General features: G+C 36.2%; 1 protein-coding gene across 1 annotated transcript in view; it reads left to right on the top strand.

Moving 5' to 3' along the window:
- Positions 1-22,798, top strand: part of LOC146132166 (obscurin-like) — an 86,749-nt gene that overhangs the window by 12,395 nt on the left and 51,556 nt on the right. The window contains exons 17-36 of the mRNA XM_083397233.1: positions 229-364; positions 976-1,115; positions 1,915-2,033; positions 2,332-2,449; positions 3,901-4,108; positions 5,155-5,293; positions 5,617-5,799; positions 9,876-10,038; positions 10,471-10,620; positions 11,515-11,649; positions 11,822-11,973; positions 12,124-12,241; positions 12,508-12,621; positions 18,032-18,187; positions 18,400-18,544; positions 19,094-19,221; positions 19,796-19,920; positions 20,447-20,606; positions 21,206-21,348; positions 22,054-22,272. Of these exons, the coding sequence (XP_083253359.1) occupies positions 229-364; positions 976-1,115; positions 1,915-2,033; positions 2,332-2,449; positions 3,901-4,108; positions 5,155-5,293; positions 5,617-5,799; positions 9,876-10,038; positions 10,471-10,620; positions 11,515-11,649; positions 11,822-11,973; positions 12,124-12,241; positions 12,508-12,621; positions 18,032-18,187; positions 18,400-18,544; positions 19,094-19,221; positions 19,796-19,920; positions 20,447-20,606; positions 21,206-21,348; positions 22,054-22,272 (2,951 nt within the window). The remainder of the gene's footprint in view (positions 1-228; positions 365-975; positions 1,116-1,914; positions 2,034-2,331; positions 2,450-3,900; positions 4,109-5,154; positions 5,294-5,616; positions 5,800-9,875; positions 10,039-10,470; positions 10,621-11,514; positions 11,650-11,821; positions 11,974-12,123; positions 12,242-12,507; positions 12,622-18,031; positions 18,188-18,399; positions 18,545-19,093; positions 19,222-19,795; positions 19,921-20,446; positions 20,607-21,205; positions 21,349-22,053; positions 22,273-22,798) is intronic.

Here is a 22,798-nt window from a genome sequence, read left to right as displayed (position 1 = left end):
TTTACTTTAAAATTACAGATAAACAACTAACCTATAATCTGGAAAATTATTTAGATTTTAGATTATTCAACATCGTTTCTTTTTTGCGGCAAAATAGTAATTCTCATATCTTTATAATTTCTATATATTACCCTGAGACAAAAACATTAGCCTAATTCCTATATTCCTTGCAAGTTTACTTTCGCCATTCCCCGACTAACAATGCGATCGCATTTATTTTGATTCCAGCCAAAAAGACCACCATAATTCAGCCCCTCGAAGACATATCGATTTTTCAGGGGGAAACCGCCAGATTTAACGTGCAATTAAGCACCGAAAACTGTGCGGGAAAATGGTTTCTTAACGGCTTGAAACTAGAACAAAGGTGGGTTTACATTTAGCTTGAAACAAGTTGAAACCAGGGCTAATATTAACAGCATCTTGGGCCGCCGATTATTTCCATGTGATTCGCTTTTCCAAACATCAGGCTGCACGTGTGCTACGTAAATGTAAACAGTTTATTTAGTAGTTTAACCCGCATTTTTAAACTGCTTATACCAACTGAATAACATTTTCTGTTTGTTGATCAGTGATTGTCCAGGATCGTGTATTCCTGATTATCCAATGAAATGCCAAAAGAAAACAGAAATAGCGGTAATACATAATTTAGTTTGCCAATAAGGATTTATTACAAATACAGACAATATTCCATGGGGAATATAAGTGGACTCCAACATCAAGACAGTTGGGATAACTTCAACGTTGGTATAACACCAGGTTTATAATAACACTAAAATTAGACCAATTACTAATCATCGAAATTAGACCTAGATTTTTATTGCAACTAGTTTTAGATTTTGTGATTTACCGAAGGCTAGGCTTCGTCCACATGGTGTAAGCGATAACATGGCGTGGGATACAATTGCAAAAAAGTAGAATTTTTTTGCGGGTATGAGTAAAATAGATACATTAAGTAAAATGTACTACTTTTTAAAGAGGAGAAACTTGTCAAATGATGACCTCGGGCAACGCTCATTCCCTAATGATGAGGAACCTCACAAAGACAGGAAGTGCCAGCGTGCAGTTCGTCACCGATGACGGAAAACTGACGTCATCGGCTCAGCTGGTGGTCAAAGGTGAGACGTGGTCAAATTTAAAACAGAAGGGTAAATTTGAAGAAGAAAGCTCTTACGCTGAAACCTGTATTAACGCTTATTATATTTGCACAAGTGCAATTTATCATTTAGAAAGGTCTCTTCACGATATTATCTGTTTTCTTTATAATTTTAAAAATTGTTTGTCTAAATTTTAACAGATATTATTGAACAAACGATTTTAAACGAATATAGAAGAGCAGACGCTTTGCATTTGTGGGGCCCCGTATTCAATCTAACATTTTGGTATTGTATATTAATTTTTGCTTTTTTAAGTACCGTAACAACTATTAGTGTTTATTGCGATATTGCAACAACTTAATTGAATTCGCGAAACAAACAAAACTGTACTTGATGTGGGTGGAGTGGTGATACTAATCCATTGTGCTCTGCACACGTGGATTCGAATCCTATCCTCGCCGCATGTAATTTAGTATAGCAGAGCGAACGCATTGCCACCAGGTTCAATCTCGACTTTTATTCTACTTGTTTAGATTCAATTACATCTTTTTATGCTAAACTAAAGAAAAACGTTTACACATTAAATCACATAGAAAAACATAAATTTATACATGTTCCGGATGGAAATCCACATATAAACCATATTTTGAACACCGTATAAAACGTTTGTGGCATTCAATCAATACTAGACGGCAGGTTTGTTGATGTTCAAACTTAGCTACAAAATAATAATGACCACTACTCCTTAGATGTGCTAACCAGGCAAAGATACGTCGCTTAATATATACCATGATGAGGCATTTTATATTTTTGTTTTTAGCCAAGTCAGTTTGCGTCATCCAGGCTCCTAGTGACGTCACTGTGACGGAAAACGCTGAAGCAAGTTTTACAGTTGCCCTTTCTAAGTCGGTCAACAAGTTGGGAAAGTGGTATCTCAAGGTACATTACCTGAAGATTTATTTTTTATTTTTAATTATCCCTTGTTCTTACGAACATTACACGTTTTCTGCCACCTTTTTTCTGTCGAATAATAATAATGTTTTCTTTTATGTGTGGTTGACTGTTCAAGTGTTTAAAGATTTAATTATGCTTTTAGTTGCTGTTTTTGTAGAAAAATAACAAACAAAAATAGGCGTAAACGGTAAACATGTTTCCAGAATATGTAAAATCAATTATTTGAACGGTGTTTAAAGCAACTCGACATAAAATATCATCAATTACATATATTTTGTTGTAGGGCAACGAGCTGAAGAACTCTCACGATGTTGTGATTGAAAAGCGAGGTGAATTTCAGATCCTCAATCTGAAAAACATAAAAAGCGGGTCATCCGGTGAAATAAGCTTCGTCTTGATCGGTAAGCGTCGTAGTGTTTTATAGCATGTTTACAAGCAAAGCAAAACGCATGGAATTTCATCCTCAAGTAACTTATACTGGTATTGTATATGTCGGTCGGTCAAATAAACACTAACTACCAAAACAACACGTCTTTCCTAATATTGTTAAACTTGGTAGAGGTCCAAATTTGTAAAACAATATATAGTAACCAAGTTAGAAAAATTTAATACATATTTTAACTGGTATACCGTTCGGCGACAACTAAATAACCAAAAAGAAGTTACGGTATATTGTCTTGTCTATGCATATAAAGTTAAGCTGCTAACGTTTTGGAGCCATACAGTTCCATCACTGCCGTTTCAACGTCAAAAACAGTCGCAACTTTAAATTGCAACAAATGTTTAATAGATATGACAAAATATTTTAGCATTGTTACATATTCTGCACTACTATTACCTGTCATTTGTAGCCGTACTTTGTCGATTGCTTTGGGAAAATATAATAAAGCTTTATTAAGGTGACCCACAGATAGAGCTTGTATGAAATGCGCTGTGGTGTCGGACCCACAAATTTCGTATTTTTTTTAGTTTGTTTGCTCATTTTCAACCCAATCTGTTACTTTTTCAACGCTATTTGTGGCAATGTTCTTGTCTGGTTAGAAAAGGAAAGTAAACTCAACCAGGTTGAGGTTCTCTAAACTACGATTGGTTAAAACAAGCACAAACAATTCTGTTCATACCTTCCTAAAATACGAAACCAGATTTTGTTTCATAACAAACTGTTGAAGTAGGCAAACTTTCGCAACCGTTTTATTGTAAGTCTACTCCGTAGTTTCATCGGTCATCAGCAATGTCTAAGCATGAACCAAATACTATAAAAACGTAAGTGCCTGCATATTTTTTTTTAAATTCACTACTGGAGAGTATTGTGTCGCGTTGAGGTTTAGATACACGGTACAAGTAAATGCAAAACAACCAATAATATTGTTTAGTTTTTATCAGTGGTGTAATTACTTGAGTCACAATGATTATTTAAGACCTGAATAGACTTATTATGGGCAAAATGACTTAATGTAACATTAGTCTTTTAGACAAAAAACTCGGCTTGACTTTAGCCTTTTGTGCCTATGACTTGGGTTGAAATGAGGTGTTTTGTTTAAGCATTTTTTATCCAATTGAGCTATTTATCATAATTTTTGTCATACATAACTCATTTCACTTGATGTTGCGTTTTTTTATTTTTTTGTGAAGATATTGGTCATAATCGGACGAGTTTACCAATTTTATTAGTGAAGCGTTTTATTTTTATGGCAAGGACTTGACTTGAAGTTGACATCATCTTATTAAGACCTTACTGAGACTTGACGTGGTATTTATTTAGAAAGACTTGACTTGGTCTTAAGTTATTTTAAAATGTCTGGGATTTAAGTCGTTATAAAATGACTTGTTTACAACACTGCTTTTTACGCAGGTGAGCCGCAGACTGCCTGCTCCTGCAAGCTCACGGTCCTCAGCTGGTTCGAGATCGAGCCTTTCCAGAAGATCAGCTCCGACCTCCCGGAAGTGACGTCGGCCTTGCTCGGTGAGGACGTCGTCTTCGTGGTGAAGCTCTCATCCGATGGGAAGTGCAGATCGACGTGGACACATTGTGGTATCCCGGTTCCTCCTAAAAGCAAGAAGTGAGTTTTACGAAAGGAAAAATGAGTTGTTTACAGGGATGTCCTGACAGGAAGAGAGAATAAGTGAGTTTTAGGGGATTCTAAGTCAGGATGGGTTCAGAGAAAGGTTATGGAGAGAAGAAGTGCCTTCACAGTCAAAATAAGTGCTCTGGAGATGGGTTATCCCTGGGGTTTCGCGGTGCGGATTTAGCATTTACTTGTAAGGCGTCGGTTATCACACTTAGTAAAATTTTACTATGGTTCAATTAACTGTCAATAGAGGGACTGTATAAATGGCCACAGCGTTAAAACAGAAACTGTTACGATAGCGACTTTACTGGTGGGTCAGAACGAGATATACTCAATTTTGAGTTAGTGTTAAAGTTGGAGTTAGAATCGTTTTCATTTAAAAATGTACAAACTTTCTGGAAAAAAAGTGCGCACATTTTTAAGGCATTTTAAAATGCCCGCACATTTTTTGTACGTTTTTGCGCACATTGTGCAAGTGAATTGCTGTCGTGAACCCGCTCCCCTGACGGTCGCCTTTCTAACAGTCGCTATTCGGAGCCCAGGCCGTATATTAGTAGCTTTCATCCCCTGTATAAGTGGCTCTAACGAAGAATTACATAGTCGTATTAGTACTTTTAGGTAATGGTTTTGGGTATAAGTTGTATATATTAGCTAATCTTTGAAATATATTCGATTTATCTACTTTAGTATACTGAGCTTTTTGGTATAGTATAAACAAGGTGCGTCTAAAAGATAATATAATTGCTGCTTGTAGCAGGCATATAGGTAGCAGGCATATAGGTTTTACTTGAAATATAAAATCCTGTGTTGCGCTAGTAGACAATTGTAGTTTGAGAATAATGCAAAACTACCTTGACCAAACATAACCAAATAAACTCTGACTGATAGATCAATGGTGGTGAAATTACACTTTGGTTTTCAAACAATTCAAAAAAAATCTCTATTAAATTACTTAATAATAATTAAAACATACATAAGTGTTACATTTTAATAGATGTCCAATTGCCCATATACAACTGGAACGTTTTTTTGTAAAGGTACAAGATCAAGCAACACGGCGACGAAATCCATCTCACAATAAGAAACGTTTGTGCAGAAGACGCAGGATCGATCCAATGCACTGTGGATAAACAAAAGACATCAAGCGAACTTAAATTGGAACTCGGCGCCCAAGAGGTAACGCTTTTGTTTTGCCTTTGCTCATCACATTTAAGTAGTTTTAGGCCTTTTTATGCAATGCAAATGTAATATACAAGCTCGTATCGAAACGTCTTAATCAAGATGCTGTCAATCTACTTGACTTTTTGGCTTTGCAATTTATTATCAAATGTAATAGTTGTTTAAAAAAAAATATTGTAGCCCAGAGCTTCAAAAAGTGACAGACTTTGTCAATTCTATTTGTATGTTTTTATTAGTAAAGTTTGTCAAATCTATTTGTATTTCTTTAATAGTACAAATTATATAAAAAGCAAAATTAATAACTTAATATAATTTTATAGATAGACGGGCCGCCCGCCCCGCCTAAGACCCATTTTGCCGACGATGCCAACCTGGACAACAACTTGCACTGTGACGAAGGTGATCATGACGTCACCTTAACGTGCAAGGTCACCGATCCAGACACAAAGGTCAAGTGGATGCGCAATGGTGAAGAGATCGACATATCAAGTGAAAACGTCACGGTAAGATTTTAGAGGTCTTGTAACAATGCGCGAATTATTTTGTCGGCACTTTGTTCTTCACGGCATGTTTAGCAAATATGTTTCCACAGCAAGTTGTAGCCAATGGCACATTTCCTGCATCATAGTGCAATTTTGTATTAATTAGACCAGCTGTATTCCGGGGTCCTTGTGTTAGATTCAAGGGCAGCGTAATATCTTTCTTGACTGATACATCATTATTAGCCGTAGAAAAAAAAATTGTCAAGTATATGCTTGAACTGCTGTTGTTGATGACCACTGAATTCTGTACTGCCAACATTGGTCCTTTTCGTAGTGCGGTTTAAAATTTGATTTTAATTATCGACTGTAGTATGTATTTATTGATATTACAGAACATTACCACGGTTGGTCTTAAGACTCTAAAACAGGGGTCGGCAACCTACGGCCCGCGGGCCGGATCCGGCCGCCGATTAAATTCATCCGGCCCGCCGCCTCTTTGGCAAACTGGGCACGATTCCATTTCAAATATTTTTTAACTATTTTAACTACGTAAGTGCGAAAAATTTTCACGCTTCGCGCGAATGATCCTTCTCCATTCGGTTTGTTTACGTTTTGACGCTGTCTTTTGAAATATAGATCAGCGCTTCTTTAGCGTTGTGCCGTGGAAGGCTGCCAAGTGCGTCGCGGACAAACGGAAAACGTATTCACAAATATTGGACATACATTTTTTAGCATTTTTTTTATTTTTTATTGTCGGCAATGTAGGCTAATGAAAACTTGCAAGGAATGGCGTTATACCAAAATAAAATCGCACTCGCTTCGCTCGCCAGGTGTGCCCTGACTTTGAAAGGTTGACAAACACTCAACTAGATTAACTAATGTTATTGCGTTTCCTCAAAGTAGTTTTATTGCACTGTTCATTAGTAGTATGGATGATGTGTGGACTCGGATTTTAAACCAAACAAACGCATTTTATTCGCGCTTTGTGCCAATACTTTATTACTGCTTCCTTAAATGTAATTAAACACGTTTTTAGGCGCAAAAAAGATCCGAGGTCCGCCTGATTCACTGTAGTTTTAACATTTTTATAACATAATTCTTATAGTTAACATTTCGTGCGGCCCGCAGAGACCTTTCTGAGGTTGGTTTTGGCCCGCGACTACAAAAAGGTTGCCGACCCCTGCTCTAAAAGAATCTAAGCCGATCTATCGGGATGCTTTTTTTGTTGAGCTATATACATTAAATCTCGGGTTTGTTTCTTATCCAAATAATGAGATTTTATATTTTGATTACAAATTTACTCGATACTCTTTTACATCCAACAATGACATCCCTCCCATCAATTACAATTTTGTTAAGATTAAACAGATGTTATAAAGTCATTTTAATTGAGATATCTGTCAGTCCAGTCATTTGCAAAATGCTCTAAGACAGTGGTTCTCAAACTGGGGTCCGCGAGACAATTTTCTGGGACCGCGAAGCAGCTAACAAAAAATCAACACGACGCTTCTGAACAAGTAAAATTTTTGGGCAATAAAATTTCCAGGCAACTTACTCTGCAAAACGAAGCTCAACAAACACAATACTAATAACTATGCAGTATATAGGCCTAATTGTGGGACAAAAAAGGGAAAGCCAAACTCAGGATAGACCTAAACTAACGTAATTCCAACGTTTTTTGAGCTCGTCATCACAAGCTAAGATAAGTTGTTCATTTACGTAACTGCATGCTTTGAGTTGAATTGTGCATTGTGACGTCAAAGTATTGCGTTGTGCTATGAGAATGGGTTTTTTTACAGTGGGTTCGGTTTTAAAACTGTTCGTGACTACTTTACTCCAAAAGTGATTAGCGTTACAATGCTAAATACGGTATCCCCAAGCCTGTTGATACCATTAAAAACAACGTGTTATTTTGGGTTTATTTGTGTATATTTTTAAGTGGACCGTGGGCAATTTAAAAAATAGCTAGGGGACCGTTGCGTAAATTTTTTAAAAAAGTTTGAGAACCACTGCTCTAAGACAATCATTTGCATCAATATGAAATTTTAAATCAAATTGGTAAATCGTTCCGATTCTGAGTCGTTTTTGGATTAGTAGCAAGAAAAATCTATCATATAGGAAACAAACAGCTTACAAGGAGAAACTGGCGATATTGAGCAAATTTCTTAACAACTTAGGAATGAACTAACAAATGAAGCAAATTTCATGAGGTTCTTAATGTTACTTCTTTATGACGCCATGTTTGGATGTAACTTTGTGACGTCACGTTATGGCGTAACTTTATGAAGTCATTGCGGAATAATTTACCATTCCTCCCCAAACAAACATCATGCATATCCGCCCTTGCCTTTTAATTATATTATCAGCACAAGTAAAAGACATCATTAAACGACAAACATATTCAAGCAGCTTTAGCAACTTCAAATTACAGCTTGAACTGTTTCCAGTTTAATGTTTCTTGATAAAATTGTAGATAGTAAATGCGACTTACCCTCAGTTTAAGTATTTTCAAAGTCTTCGAAATTTAGGTTTCTGTCTCCAAGAAGTAATTTCATTGTAACGTTTCTAGAATTGCCTTAATATGCTACTACATATTGAAAACATTCTAAGCATCAAAAAAACTGCTGGACGATTAATTCCTTTGAAAACTGCTAATAAATTTCAAAACTTCTCTCTGGAATGCTCACATCTCTCAGCATCATCTCCTCTTAAACTTATTTAAATTTCCATTTTTTTGTGCACTTGCTAGCTTTCAGTTGCTAGGTAAAGTAATGCTTTTGTGACGTCATATTGGAGCCATTTTATACCAGTTGTTAGAATTTTTTATCTTTTTTGAAAAACTTTTGTCCTTCAATTTTACAAAATGAATCAGGTATTTTGACTTTCAGGCAATTTACATGTGTAAAAACTTACCTTATTATTTTAAATATGTATTTTATGTTTTGACATTAGACCTAAAAACTTATTTTAGTGTATGCTGTAACTAAATGTTTTGTATAACTTTTGAACTTAGCCTATTAATCTATTTGTTAGGCAACAAAGCCGTTTGTTTAAAATTTACGCTACTAACTATTTTACCATTTACAGAAGTAGTTTTAAAACTCTTAGTTTTCGGTACACTATTGCGGTTTGTCTGTTTTCGTGTACCCTTACCCCACGACAAGAAAATAAAGTTGTACCCATATTTATCATAATATTAATTAATTAATATTATCAGTTAGCTTTGCACAGATTTCCAAACTGTGGGTCGTGAAAAGGCTGCAGTAATTTTGTGTTGCATGTATTTGCGCATTTCCTATCTTTCGAATAAAAAAGTCAATGCTATATAAAACACAATCCCCAACTAAGTTGCACATTACTTTCACAAATGCGGGCAGATTGCAAAAGCAAACAACGAGAAATGTTCTGTGTATAACTTTTAAACGTAGTGCGCTAACGCCCTAAAAAGTTTAATGTGATAATAAGTGGTGGTAGACTGGAAAGTTTGGGAAGCCCCAACTTAATTAATATGATTTTCGGCATCCCTATTATTAATCCTCACAGTTTATTTTCCAAAATACAGGAAGTTGCGTGGCACACTTACGAATTTTTTTAGGCACACAGGGCTGCCGCGGCATAACGGTTTGAGAATCGCAGATTTAGAATACGCCTTATACAGTTTAGCGCGATCGTACTTTTTCTCTCGTTTGTGTGCTTTTTCTATTGAGCACAGTTTTCGCTAAATTTAAAAAATATTTTCCGACACCTGCGAACAATTTTACGGATGCGGCCAGTTACAAGAAGGCTAAGCTACTGTGGGGTTATCACTATTCTGTACCACTGTCCTTATGTCTGTATTTTCAGTACTGAATGAATTTTAGTTTTTCGGAAATAAGCAGAGGTTTACTTTCAGCTTAACACAAAATTTTCCGAAAAAATCAAAGTAAAGTTCCAAAATTAGGAAGTTAGGCATAGAAACTAATACAAGTTACGCTCACATATTAGGTACGTAATCCTGTATTCTTCAGTAAACCACTATGTCGCGAAATAATTGCGCTATAGGCATAGTCCATCTTACGTTGTTTGTTTTTGTATTATATTTCATTGTTTTTTTTCAGCTTGTCGAGGAAGGGTGCGTGAAGAAACTCGTCTTTAGCGAAATAAAGCCACAGGACGGGGGAACTTACGATTGCGTCATCATCAATAATGCTGATAACGTAAACGATGGAAAAAATCATGGCGATAACGACATGAAGAGATCTTTTGAAATTCTTGTCAAAGGTACTGGAAATGCAGGCTCTCATTGATTACAAATCGCTTTTACAATTGTAACCAGGGCTGCGGAGTCGGTTAAAATAACCCGGGTCCGACTTCGGCTAAAAAAATAAACCCGATTCCGACTCCCGAGTCCGACTCCGTCTCCTTTACCCAAAATTTATGGTTGTAAAATTTTCGATCATATATTTTATTACGAAATTTCGTACTCCGCATGCGCATGTCGGATTCGGGACTCGGGTAGTCTTATGTGGTCTTTCTGAGTCCCGAGTGCAACTCCAGCAAAACAAACCGACTCCGTTGAGTCCCGAGTTGGACTCCACAGCCCTTTTTGTAACAACCAATTATAGAGAAGTTTTCTGAGATATATAGAAAGTAAATAATCAAGAAGGACGCGTGGCTTCGTTTGTGGGAAAATAACACCCTTATTTTACACAGAAACCATCCAGTCCATTACTTCGCCGCTTCCCGACGAGATTAAGCAAAGTGAAGGAGACACCTTGACGCTTACAATAAAAGTCACAACTGAAGATGCAGCTGTGAGTTGGTTCAGGGATGGCCTTATGATGTCAGCCTCCAACGACGAAGGTATGAATACGTATATAGCTGTTCATCAAAAAAACCTATTTCCTTTTCCGTTTTATATACTAAGCAGTAAATCTGAAAGTTTAAAAACTCGAGTGAAACCAGGATCAGACTTTTTTTTGTAAAGGCCCGTTTACACTACAGCTGCGCTGAGCTGAGCAAAGCGTAATTTACATTTAAATTCTATTGTGGCGAGCGTTTCAAGCTTTGCTAAACTCAAGCCCCGTGCAGCAGCTGCAGCTAGCTTAAAGTTACGCTTTGGAGCGATTTTTACGCCCAACTCGGCTCATCGCAGCTGTAGTGAAAACAATTTCACGCCCAGCGCAGCTCAGTGCAGCTGTAGTGTAAACGGGCCTTGAGGAATATATATTTCGTCTATACTGGCATCGTCAGTTCCTATGAGTGAAGTGAAATACATATACACAGCAAAATAATAATTAAAAGGCAAAAACATATGAAAGCAGTGCAGATTTCGTAAAATGTTTTAGAACAAAACCGGCATTCAGAAGAAAACTATATGGCTTTTTAGGTGATCTAATGCAAAGCACCACCGCGCGAACAAGGCATCCTACTTTGTTGTGTATATGTATTTTATTTTACTTGTAGGAACTGACGAAACCAGTATAGGCAAAATATATATTCCTTTAAAAAAATTGAGTTTTATTGTTTATACACGCGTCAGCGGAACAGTGATCGACCAGCAGAAACCTGGTGCTAATTGTTTTACTACTTAAGTAAACAGAATCCATACATTAATTTACCATTCAGCTCTCATTAATGCCTAAAAAGTTTATTGTTTAAATTAACTTGTAAGCTTCGCCGAATATTTTTTGGTCAATATAAAAATACAATTTCAAAAGAACAATGAATTTATCCCATAATGTTGATTCGTTACAGATGGTCGTATTCAGATGTTGAGCCCAAGCGGTCTTGAGCGTCAACTGGTCATTAGGGACTTGACCTGTGCCGATTCGGGCATTTTCTCTTGTGAAACGCTCCACGACTTTTCAACCAGCATGGTTAAAATAGCAGGTCGGTGTGTGGGTGTTTGGTTCCAGAAATAAAACCAAGCCCTTGTGAATTTATCACTGAATATCTGAACCTTCTAAGCAAAGAAATATCTCAACAATTCTACAAGCATATTTGAACCTATATTATATATATTCTTCAGTCTCTGATTTAAATCGCCTTTCATATCGTTTAGAGCCAATGGTCGAAGTGCTGGAAAAGTTGTCGGATTTCACTTGTGAGGAGCTGGATACTGTCAGTTTCCAAACTCGCCTCTCACGCCTTCCAAAAGGCTCGGCCCAGTGGAAGCTCAACGGAAAAAGACTCGCAAATAATGAAGACTGCCTGGTAAACTATTGATATTTTTGGGTGGCCAAGGTTGATAAAAAGCTTTGGGTATAAAACACTACAAAGCTTAAATTAATGTTGGTACATGTTTTATTTATGTTTCACATTAAAACGTACTATGTATTTATAGTTCCATAATTTTTGCGCCAGATTACTTGCAACGAGAATCTCTATAGCGCCACCTTGCGGAATTTAAAGTTAAAAGATAGCGGCCACGTCGAGTTTCAATGCGGCGACATTCAGGACAAGGCGAAACTGACAGTGAAAAGTAAGAAATATAATGAAAAAAGCTTAACAAAGTTGTTAGGCTAAGAATGTAAAACACAATATGTAGTTGTTAAATAGCTGTCGTTTATAGCAATTAATTCTTATACAAAATTATTAGTAATTCTAAATGGGATAAAATAAAAGCGAAAAACTTTTTCTTATATAGGCCTACTGCCAAAACAAATCGCATGCGGCTCTCAGCTTAATACAGTGCGGAATAACAATTTCGAAAAAATCATCAGATAACATCGGTTCTTCCCTTTTCAGCCCCGCCAGTCAAATTTGTCAAGCGATTGAGTGACGTTGTGGCCCAAACAGGATTAGAAGCAATCTTGGTCTGCGAAGTCAGCAGAGCAGAATGTTCTGTTCGTTGGTTCAAAGGTTTGTCTGTTGAGCATTAAAATATATATAGCACTAGTCAAAACTCTTTAATCTACTTTCTTGAACCGTGAGTCGCGAACCAACCTGGGTCGCCGACTGCAGTCGTACACAAGGTTAGTTTTTTGAGATTGGGCAAGAATTACAAAAAATGAGAAAATGCCGAAAGCATTACAAAAACATAGTTGATATTAATTTTTATGCTATTTTCTCATTTGTGCACTGGAGAAATATTCAGTGGAGAATATAATTATGAGGCACTTAACAATTGCTTCTACGTACCCCTGTCGTTTGGCCTGAACCTGTTACCAACAAACACTGCAATGCAACGTTTCGCAGAATATCACAAACAATGTTACTGCAAGCTTGCCTATTTAGGGACATATTAAACAATATGCTTACATTTCTATGTCAAGGGTCGTATTTTATCTACCGCTACCGCAGTAATGTGGTTGACGCACAATGGGAATTTATTCAGCCTAAACTTGCACAACATAAAATAATTTAAAATATAATGGGGTATTAGAGCGTCGAAAAACGTTTTCTACATTTTGCTGATCCACATTGTCTGTTCGCATATCGTCGTGCCATTGACACCGTAAGTATTATGTCGTGGACATAATTGCGACTGATAAGGATTGTCCCAAATGTGCAACCAAGCCTCCGCCTTATTTTGCAGCGTATAAAACCGGTGAAACGCAACAACAACTAACAACCTTACATAAAAGCCAAATATTACGTAACAATGATCGGTAAACTACTATACATGTTCGCAAAACTTAAACTTGTCATATAAGGTTAAATGTTGCATATTACAATGCTGTTTGTTATTATTTTTGTCTGAAATGTTTATAAATTTTGAGGAAGGTACTTTTACGTAACGCCCCCTTATGTGCGTTTAGCCCCCCTCCCAAATGACAAAACGACGCCTTGTAACTCGCCAACGCCCACAAGGGGGCGGTACATCCCACGTTAGGACCTCTGATTTAAGCGCTGTCACCATTCGAAGCGGGCCAATGATGGTAGGTGAAGGCTGCCACCCTGCCGTTTTTTAGGTTTTATACCAGGTGATGCAATTTGGTTATTTCTTATTGCAATCTGAGTGAACGTAAGTGCGGTTCTGAGCATAATAGTCTAGGTCTGGACCGACTTAGGCACAGAGTGACTGCTACATTCGACAGTCTGAGTGACATCAACCTTAGAAACTAACCCCCTCCCCCTAATAGTTTGAGTGGATGCTGGAGCGTTGACTGGTACAATATTCAACTAATAAGTGGCGACTTGATAAACGACTGATAGTGTTGGGATGGATTGACTAATCGGATTCATGGTTTGGATACTGGTGGACATGCAATTTTTTCTAATGGTCATTGGTTCGTTTGAAGAAAAACGGACTTGACTTCTGGTTCGCCGAGTTGAGTTGATATAAGTTTTCTTACCGTTTTTGCTGTCTGGGTTGAGAAGGATAAGGGATACGGGATTTTTTTTCCAAGATTTGGGAGCATTTCACGGTTAACATAGACGCGTTGCTGTGGTTTAGATTTTATAGGAGACTTTATGGCGAAATTCGATTTACCTTAAAGTATTTAACTGCATACATTTCATTGGATTTGTTCAGCAATTGTGAAATAAGCAGCCGATGCCTTTAACTCTTAATCTTTCTTGTTAGTCATCTTTTCTTCCAAGAATTCCAAATGTCAATGAGATTTTAAAATCTATAGGTTTAAATTATTATTGTACATTTTAACGCACATTATGAAGTAACTAGTAAATGTTATTTTCTAATTGAATGTCAAATTCTTTATAATTTAATAGTACCATATTTTACGGACCATAAGGCGCAGTTTAAGTCCTTTTTTTCCTCATAAATTGATCAAGTAAGTAGAAAACAAAAGATTCGCGCGGAAAATGTTTTGCCGTTTTAATGTTAAAGTTGGCAAAAACAGAGTTTGCACAGCGCTGTAGGAGTGGTGTACAAGCCAACGAAACCATTAGAATTATTGCGAAAAATTAAATATGTTGGAAAACCTGTTTTAAACCAGCAATTCAGCATGTTTCATGGCTACAGTATTTTTTTGAAAATAAATACAACGTCTCGCCTAGAGGTCCTGTTAAACAGTGGTTCTCAACCTGTGGTACGAAAGTCATTTTGGGTGGTATGCGCAGTATATTTTTAAATAAAATTACAGTTTTACGAAGTAGTTTAGCATTTTGTTCTATTGTAATAAACTACATTCATCGTTATGATTGTGTAGTTAAATATTTTATGCTTCATCTTTGATAGGAATTATTATCTTTCCGGAACATCTATGCAAATTTATGTTATCACATCATAGAAAAATGAGAAAGAATCACAAAACTTGACTACCGTATCTTGCAAAGTTAACAAAGGGAAACTTTTTCAAGATTAGTGGGCCGAATTTGTTTCGAAACTTCCGGGCTAATTAATTAGCTAATCCACCCCTGTTAATAATCCTATATACATTTTAAGTAAATTTGAGTTTTTCGATAATTTGTTAGAACGCAACAAGATCATAGAACCTCGAGGTGGTACGTGGTGGAACCACTGTGTTAAAAGTATAAAAAACTAACTCGAAATGCAAAAAAAAGAGGACATTTGGACATATTTTAGCGTCCTCGGAGGACCATTCATTTTTCTTGAGAAAAAAGGACAAATCCTCCTAAAAGAGGACATATGGTAGGCCTATTAATGTGTGGATCAAGTACAGAAGTGATTTATTTCCTACACTTAAAACCAGTACCGATAGACCAGGGATGTCCAACCTTTTAGCAGAATGGGCCGCATTGCCACTTTAAAAATTTCGATGGGCCGCAAAATCTCTCAAATTAAAGGGGTGACGTCATAAGTTGCGTCATATCGTGACGTCATAAAACAACCTAACTTATAAACACCCGTTCTTCGAGAGTGAACTTATGCGCAAATATGCAAAAATTTAAGTTTTCACGTGTTTGGGCTAACATATTTCCTTAAAACGGTCCGGAAAAACACACATTCAGAAAAACAAACATCGTACTTAGCAATGATGGGTGCACAAAGTGCTCGATGGATGTTGAAATGCGACATTAGACTCGATTATAGAAAACACAAGATTATGCCTACATCAAATACTGCGCGATCTTAACGTTTTGATGATATTCGAAACAACTGTTTTTAATAAAGGTTACTGAAAGTGAGAATTAGTGGTGGGCCGCACGTAAATATCAGGCGGGCCGCAGGTTGGACATCCCTGCGATAGACGAAAAAGAGGAGCGCGAAGAAAAAGTGGGAGGAGTAGGAAAAAGAGCGGAGCGGTTTACCACGCGGCTCAAGTTTCGGCTTTTTTGTGGAGGCCTCAGCGTGTTGCGGACGCCCGGGCGATTTGGATAAATTGATCGTGCGCCTTATGTATGAGCAAAAATCAAATCACAGCAATTTATTGACAGTGCGCCTTATAATCGGATGCGCCTTATGGTCCGTAAAATACCGTATATGGTAATTTTAGGCTATAAACCCGAAAATGCTAATAGAGCAACAAATAACCTATTGGTGCAATTTCTGGCGATATTTCGTAACCGTAAATGTACAAAAGTAGACAAAAAATTAACATAACATCCCGATCAAAAAAAAAGCTGATCTACATTAAAAATTCAGTGTCCCAACGTGGCTACTTTCCTTGTCTTATAATATAAAGTCAAATTGCGGTTCTTAAACTGCATGAAGCTGTTCTCAAGTCGGTTTGTGCTTCAATTGTTACTTACCTTTTTTGTAAACCTATTTATTCATGGAAAATGCATATCGACATTTGCTATGCTCACAGGTTTGCGTGTACAAAACCTACACATATCACTTTTTCCGCACCCGTATTAAATGCAGATAATCTCGGGTGTATAAGGTAAAACATATTTGCAAGTTGGGTATTTGCAAAATCTAAAAGAAATTCCAATCGCTATAATAATTAAACATATTCCAATTGAAAATAAAATCAAATGTTCTAATCGAACAAGTCAGACAATGTAAAATATTACATTTAATCCTTCAAATATGCAGCATTTTTGGCAAGTCAAACCTAACAAATTATTTAAGTACAGGTTATTTAAAGAAAACGTTACGACAATTGTTTCTGTGGAATATATTTACCTTTTTGCGATGAAGCATCCACCGTCAAGCACTTTCATGAACACTATTACTATTAAAGCGACCAACAACATATGGATATTGAGGGCCAGGCTGGGCTGCAGCTATTCCAATGAAAAAACAACCCAACAAGATCTTCTGCAGCGCCTGGAAATAATTCGCAGACTGTTTCGGTCCGAAAGGATGCCGAAAACCTCATTAAAAGGAACAAACAGCTTAGAATCAACAAGAATAAAAAGCACAGTTCTCCTTTCCCCAAACAAAATACTTTAACTGAATGAGTAAAAGTAAAAAAACTTTACCTTGTCAAAAAAACATTGTTTTAAGTCGATTGTGACGTAACAGGAACATTATGAAACGGTACTGCATTTAATTAATATGTTGGGAATTTATGTTAAACTTTTATTGAATAAGGTAAAACGCAACCAGTATACCATTTAACCAAATCAAATACCAAAAATATTTGGAATACTATTGGCATCGCGCTTTAACAAACATCAGGGCAGCGTCACTTTTTGAAACTGTGTCTGTAAAACGAGAATTAAATGTGAGACATAACCTAACTTGAAAATCACATCTCATACTTTGTCAAATGCACTGTTAAATTTGAAAAAAATTATTCGACATGATTTACATAGTCATAGACTAGAGTATAGACTGTATCTTGTTCCAACAATAGTTAATATGGATAAATGATTTTCATAACAAAATTATTAAAACTGACATTGCTATTAACGATCAAACCAAAAAAATAGTTTTTTAAATAATTTTGGTATTTGATTTGGTCAATGGTTTACTGGTTGCGTTTTACCTAATTCAATTAAAAATTAAAACATTACAATGCCAAGAGCACTACTAATATTTCAGAGCAATAAATGTAAATTAAAAAAAGCAAGCCTAACTCTAAATCTTAAAAAGGAAACCTTTATTTCATTTTTCTATTTTTTTTATTTTTTCTGTTAGATTCGCAAATTATTTAAAATCAGGTTACAATTTGCTAAAAATAAATCTTGTTTTTATTGAATCATGTTGATTTTTATTGAATCATGTTGGTTTTGAAATCTATATGTTTACTTCGTCTGCATTACTATGTTTTTACCAAATTTAAATAAGTGAAAAAAACACGTAAATATACGTGATTAACACCTGTAATCTAGCCCTTCTGAAGCCGCTTTTTGATCAACGATAAGTAAATCAGTTTAGCTTTACATGTGTACAAACCGATTGACGTAAAAGCAGTTTTTGCTAATATATTCTGTCATTATTGGACTATTGCAGACGCTGATGAAATTTCGTCGCATGACAGGATCTCGATCATACGAGACGGGACCATTTGCAAGCTCAAGCTAAAAAATGTCGCCTTTGAAGATGAGACTTTGACCTTCAAGTGTAAAACAGAAAGCGATTCGACATCGTGCAAAATTAAAGTCGAAAGTAAATATGTTTTGCTGTTAAATTTAAATCTATATGTATTACTTAGTTGATATCTGCATCGTTAAATCTGCGGAAAAAGTGTTGATATATGAAGTCTGTTTTTTACACCGTACAAATAAAAGCTTCAAAAATAAATATGCCTAAAAACTTAATGAGCCAATAATGATACACATAAGGTTTCTTATTCTCCTTTAACTTTGACCTTTACACAGAGCCAGTTCTTAGCGTTCTCGAGGGTCTTGATGACGTCACAGTCATTGAGGGGGAGAGGGCGTCCTTTCGGTGCAAGTTGTCATTGAGTGACGTCAAAGTCATCTGGATGAAAAACGGCCAGATTCTAAACCTAATGAAGCAAAGGTACAGTTTTTTTGATACATGAAAGCAATGTAGGCTATACCTGATGTTATATTTGAAGTAGCGTATTTGTTTAACAGAACAGAGAATGATAAGTTTTATTTTAATGTGGATTGAAAACTTAAACTCTCTATATAGACACGTGTCTTACTTGAGGTTTTAGGTATACACCGGTATTGTTTGCTTTTCCGATTTACATAATTAATTATAATGTACTATTACGTAATGCACAACGACTTTTATTGACAAAATGTTCCAACCCATGCAGGTTGTTTTACACTATGTCCTGACTTGTTTGGCGTTAAACTTCCTTCAATCACGTTTTGTCTCACCGAAGGTCTATAAAACAGTGATTCCCAGCTATTTGGTCACGACCTTATCGAGAATTAGACAACTATAAGCATACACTTGACTAGTCGAGCGCTTTTTTATCACTGTAGCAGTCACTATATAGAAGGCTCGGTACAGCCTGCAAACAAGTCGATATTTTTACAATGCCAAAGCCTTTTAATATTTATTGGCCCTAGTGTTAACTATTTTATTATGATTCAGGTGCGAGGCCCGCAGCGACGGTTACTTTCACGAATTACACTTGCGACGACTCACTACCGCCGACAGTGGAGAAGTGAAGCTAGTGGTCGACTGCGACTTACTCGATTGCGCCTACCTCAGCGTTAATAGTAAGCAGTTTTTAATTACACTTTCAAATTTGGGGACTGTTGGTGCTCGTTTGGTTTACAACAAGCCAGGTCATTATTTTACTTAATGCATTTCAACTTTTTTAATGTCCCTTCGGGTAAGTTTAATAATTATTTTATTAGTCACTTTTGTTGACCAAACATAAGTAATAATGTTAGATTACAATCACAAGGTTTTGTTAAGCCCAGGTTTTACCGTGTAATTAGAGAAACGTATACTTCCAAGCATTGTTAGACTGTCAGCAATGACTTGCTTATAAAAATAAAAAAGAAACAAGACAACGTTTATAATATATTTTAAAACCGGCCACTTAAAAGGGTTCGCGGGTCGTAGCACGGGCAGTTTTGGATTACAGGATGCTGCTTAAGTTTTGATACGCGTGTATATGTTTTGTACCAATCAACTAATTAAAAAAATGGTATGTTTTAAAGCATGTAAACTCTATCATAAGGTTGCACAACTGTCCAACTCCACCTTAAAAAATAAAAACAAATTACTCGAGAAATCCGCCATATTCCCTTGTTAACTTTTGCGATACGTTTATGCGTCCCACAGAACCACCTGTCCGCTTCACCAGAGACTTGCGCGACCAAGTGGTTGACTTAAAAGTCAAAGTAGAAATGTTCTGCGAGGTGTCAGATCACGAAGCGAAAGTCACGTGGTACAGAAACGACCTGTCGGTAAGAAATTAAGATTTCTTTTTTCTATAGTTATGTTGACATCGTCTAGCTTTTATAAGAAATCGAAAATCTTTATAACGGCACAAAGATAAACCAGAACTTGTTCCAAGAACAATACGTTTCTACTGTGATTGCATAGTCATTGTTGTGCTATTATTTTTGTGACCGATTGAGTTTTTCCCCAAACCATTATGAGCGCCTTACATGGATGAGCTGTTTACTTAACTGTACATTTTTTAGTTTTTTATCTTGTTAATCTTCTGAAAATATTTTAACCTAACATGTATAGTTTCTATTATTACTGTTCATCTATACCAAACAAAAAATTCTATTTTGCGAAGTCTATGTTTTGCCTAACAAATGATAAATCTGACCACTTTTTTTAAACGCAATTTTTGGTACAATGTATCATTCCTATTGGCGTTATATTTACCAATAGTATAGCTATGCAACACCTTTCAAGAAAGGTAGTAGTTCAACTGATACTATGCTACCAAATCTCAAAATCGCGTTCTATGTGTTTAAGCTGGAAGAATCACAATCGAGCACAGACCTCCACATTTCAACCTTCGCCGAAGGATGCAAGCGAACACTCGTCATATCACGTGTTTTGATGCATCACGAAGCACGCTACTCATGTGTGACAGAGGACGGGAACAAGACGTCAGCCGAGCTATTTGTTAAAGGTGTGTAAAAACAATATCTTCAAAATCAAAGCTAGAACAACAAGTACAAGTCGTGTCGAAAAATATATGGTTTATTAACTATATTCATTTCATTTTTGCAATTTTTTTTGTCAATGTTTATGTTCTTTAAAGATGTTTCGTTGTAATCTCACTTTTTGTAATATACATGTTGATGTCATGGTTGTTTGCTAGACGCGCTCCCCTTTTAGCTTGTGTATAATAAGCTCGGTTGGCAGAGCGACGGTCCTGGCATGGTCATGAGTTCAAACCTCAGGTCATGAGTTCAAACCTCAGGTTATGAGTTCAAACCTCACCACAGGTTACTTGATTTTCGAGCCTGCTTTGCTTGCATTATTAATTGACTGATTCGGTTACTATGTCGAAGTCTTCCGTTGTACTATGATACGTACGTTTGGGCTAGCTCAAAGTTGTTGTACACATTTAGTATATGTATGTATTTTCATATGTTGGAGGTATAAGTCAGATTATTATAGTGTTTACACTAACATGGTAAAACAAACACTATCTATACAGTTTACTTACTAGTTTTTTGCCTTCAAAATGAACTTTTTTTTTTTTAAACTTTTATTGCTGTTTAGTGCCACCCCTGGAATTTGTGCAGAAGCTCAGTGACGTCAGCAAGTACATTGGGGATGACATCACGTTCACAGTGAAGCTATCCCTGTCGGAAGTGGAGGGCGAGTGGCTGTTGGACAGCGAACCTCTAAAACCAGGCAAAAAGGTCGGCGTAATTCTTTGCTTACAGCTGGGTATTTTGTTTAATTAATGTGCGAAAAACAATCAACTTGTGGTCGTTACGAAAGCACCCCTGGGAAATCGTGGAAACATTTGCACAACTTACGGTTAACCGTAACTTTGTTATGGCCCAACAATCTGTTTTGAAATAGCTAAAAAGCATGAAAAATTTGTTTTCGCTGTGGACAGTTGAAAGCAGTTTCTCAAGCATTTTTCAAGGCGACGCAAATAGTAAATACAGGCGAAGCTTGGTCGACCCAATTTTTTTTTCTTTTTTTTAAACAAAACATAAGACAAAGAGACTAAATAAATTCCAATTTAAATAATATGAACCATGTCTTTGTATTTCTTCAATAGCTTTCCCAAAATTTGAAGACATTTTGTTTTTTACCATAATCATTCAAATACGAACTTGTGTCTTAAATTTTTTTAGGTAAAATGCTATGCTATAAGGAATCCTAAAATACACGCAAACTTAATTCAAGGAACCTTTGCATGTTAATCACTTGCAAATTGTGCCTTGCAATAAATATTTTAACTTGTAAACAAGAGTCTTTGAAGAGATATATTAAATTTATGTAAATGTATAGGTTTAATGACTTAAATCACAGCATTTTATAGATCAGATAAACAAAAGTCAACTACAATTTGTTTCATCGTAAACTTATTTTTTTTTGTATTCTTTCACTAGGTTGAAATGCTCATCGAGGACGAACTCAAGACGCTTCGTCTCTATGACGTACAGTGTTCGTCGATTGTAACGTATAGAGTGACCAAGCAGGTGTCCAGCACGTGCAGGCTGGACGTGCGCGAGCGTCCGGTGGCCATCGAGCGGCGATTGTCGGACATGAAGATAAGGGAGGGCAGTGACGTCACTTTTGAGTGCTACTTCTCCAAGCCAGACTTACAGGTGAGCGTTGGAGTGGCTGACCATGGAGCTGAGACATTGCATAATATGAACAGCTTTTCCAAGTCATTATTGCACGTTTTGTGTAATGACTTTAGTCAATTTAAAAGTCCAAGTAAAGTCAAGTACAAGGTATTGCCAAACTATTTCCAAATCGAGTCCTTTACATAAAATGATACTTGTTTAACTGGTAAAATTAGTAAATTATTTTTCTGAGCAATGATTCGCATAACAAGCACACAAAACTGAACTTAAAGCAGGAAAACTGTTATACATTTACAAAATACAAAAATCGAAGGCATTTGCTTTCTCATCATATTGATCATAACTAGGGCGATTATTTTTTGACATGTCAAAAAAGGTAAAATTTTGTCAAAATTTATGCGTTGGGTCAAAATTTGTCAAAATTAGTTAAATTCAAACTAGATTAAAAATGCACATAAATCATTTACAAAATAAGAAAAACTTTGGTCAGCTTTTTTAAATTGTCGTTCAGTTAAAATTTTATCAAAAAAAATAGTTTTGAGTT

The sequence above is a fragment of the Ascidiella aspersa genome, chromosome 9, assembly GCF_963924565.1.
Source record: "Ascidiella aspersa chromosome 9, kaAscAspe10.2, whole genome shotgun sequence".
Lineage (NCBI taxonomy): Eukaryota > Metazoa > Chordata > Ascidiacea > Phlebobranchia > Ascidiidae > Ascidiella > Ascidiella aspersa.
The sequence above is the reverse complement of the archived record's forward strand: the minus strand, read 5'-3'. Positions and strand labels throughout refer to the sequence as shown.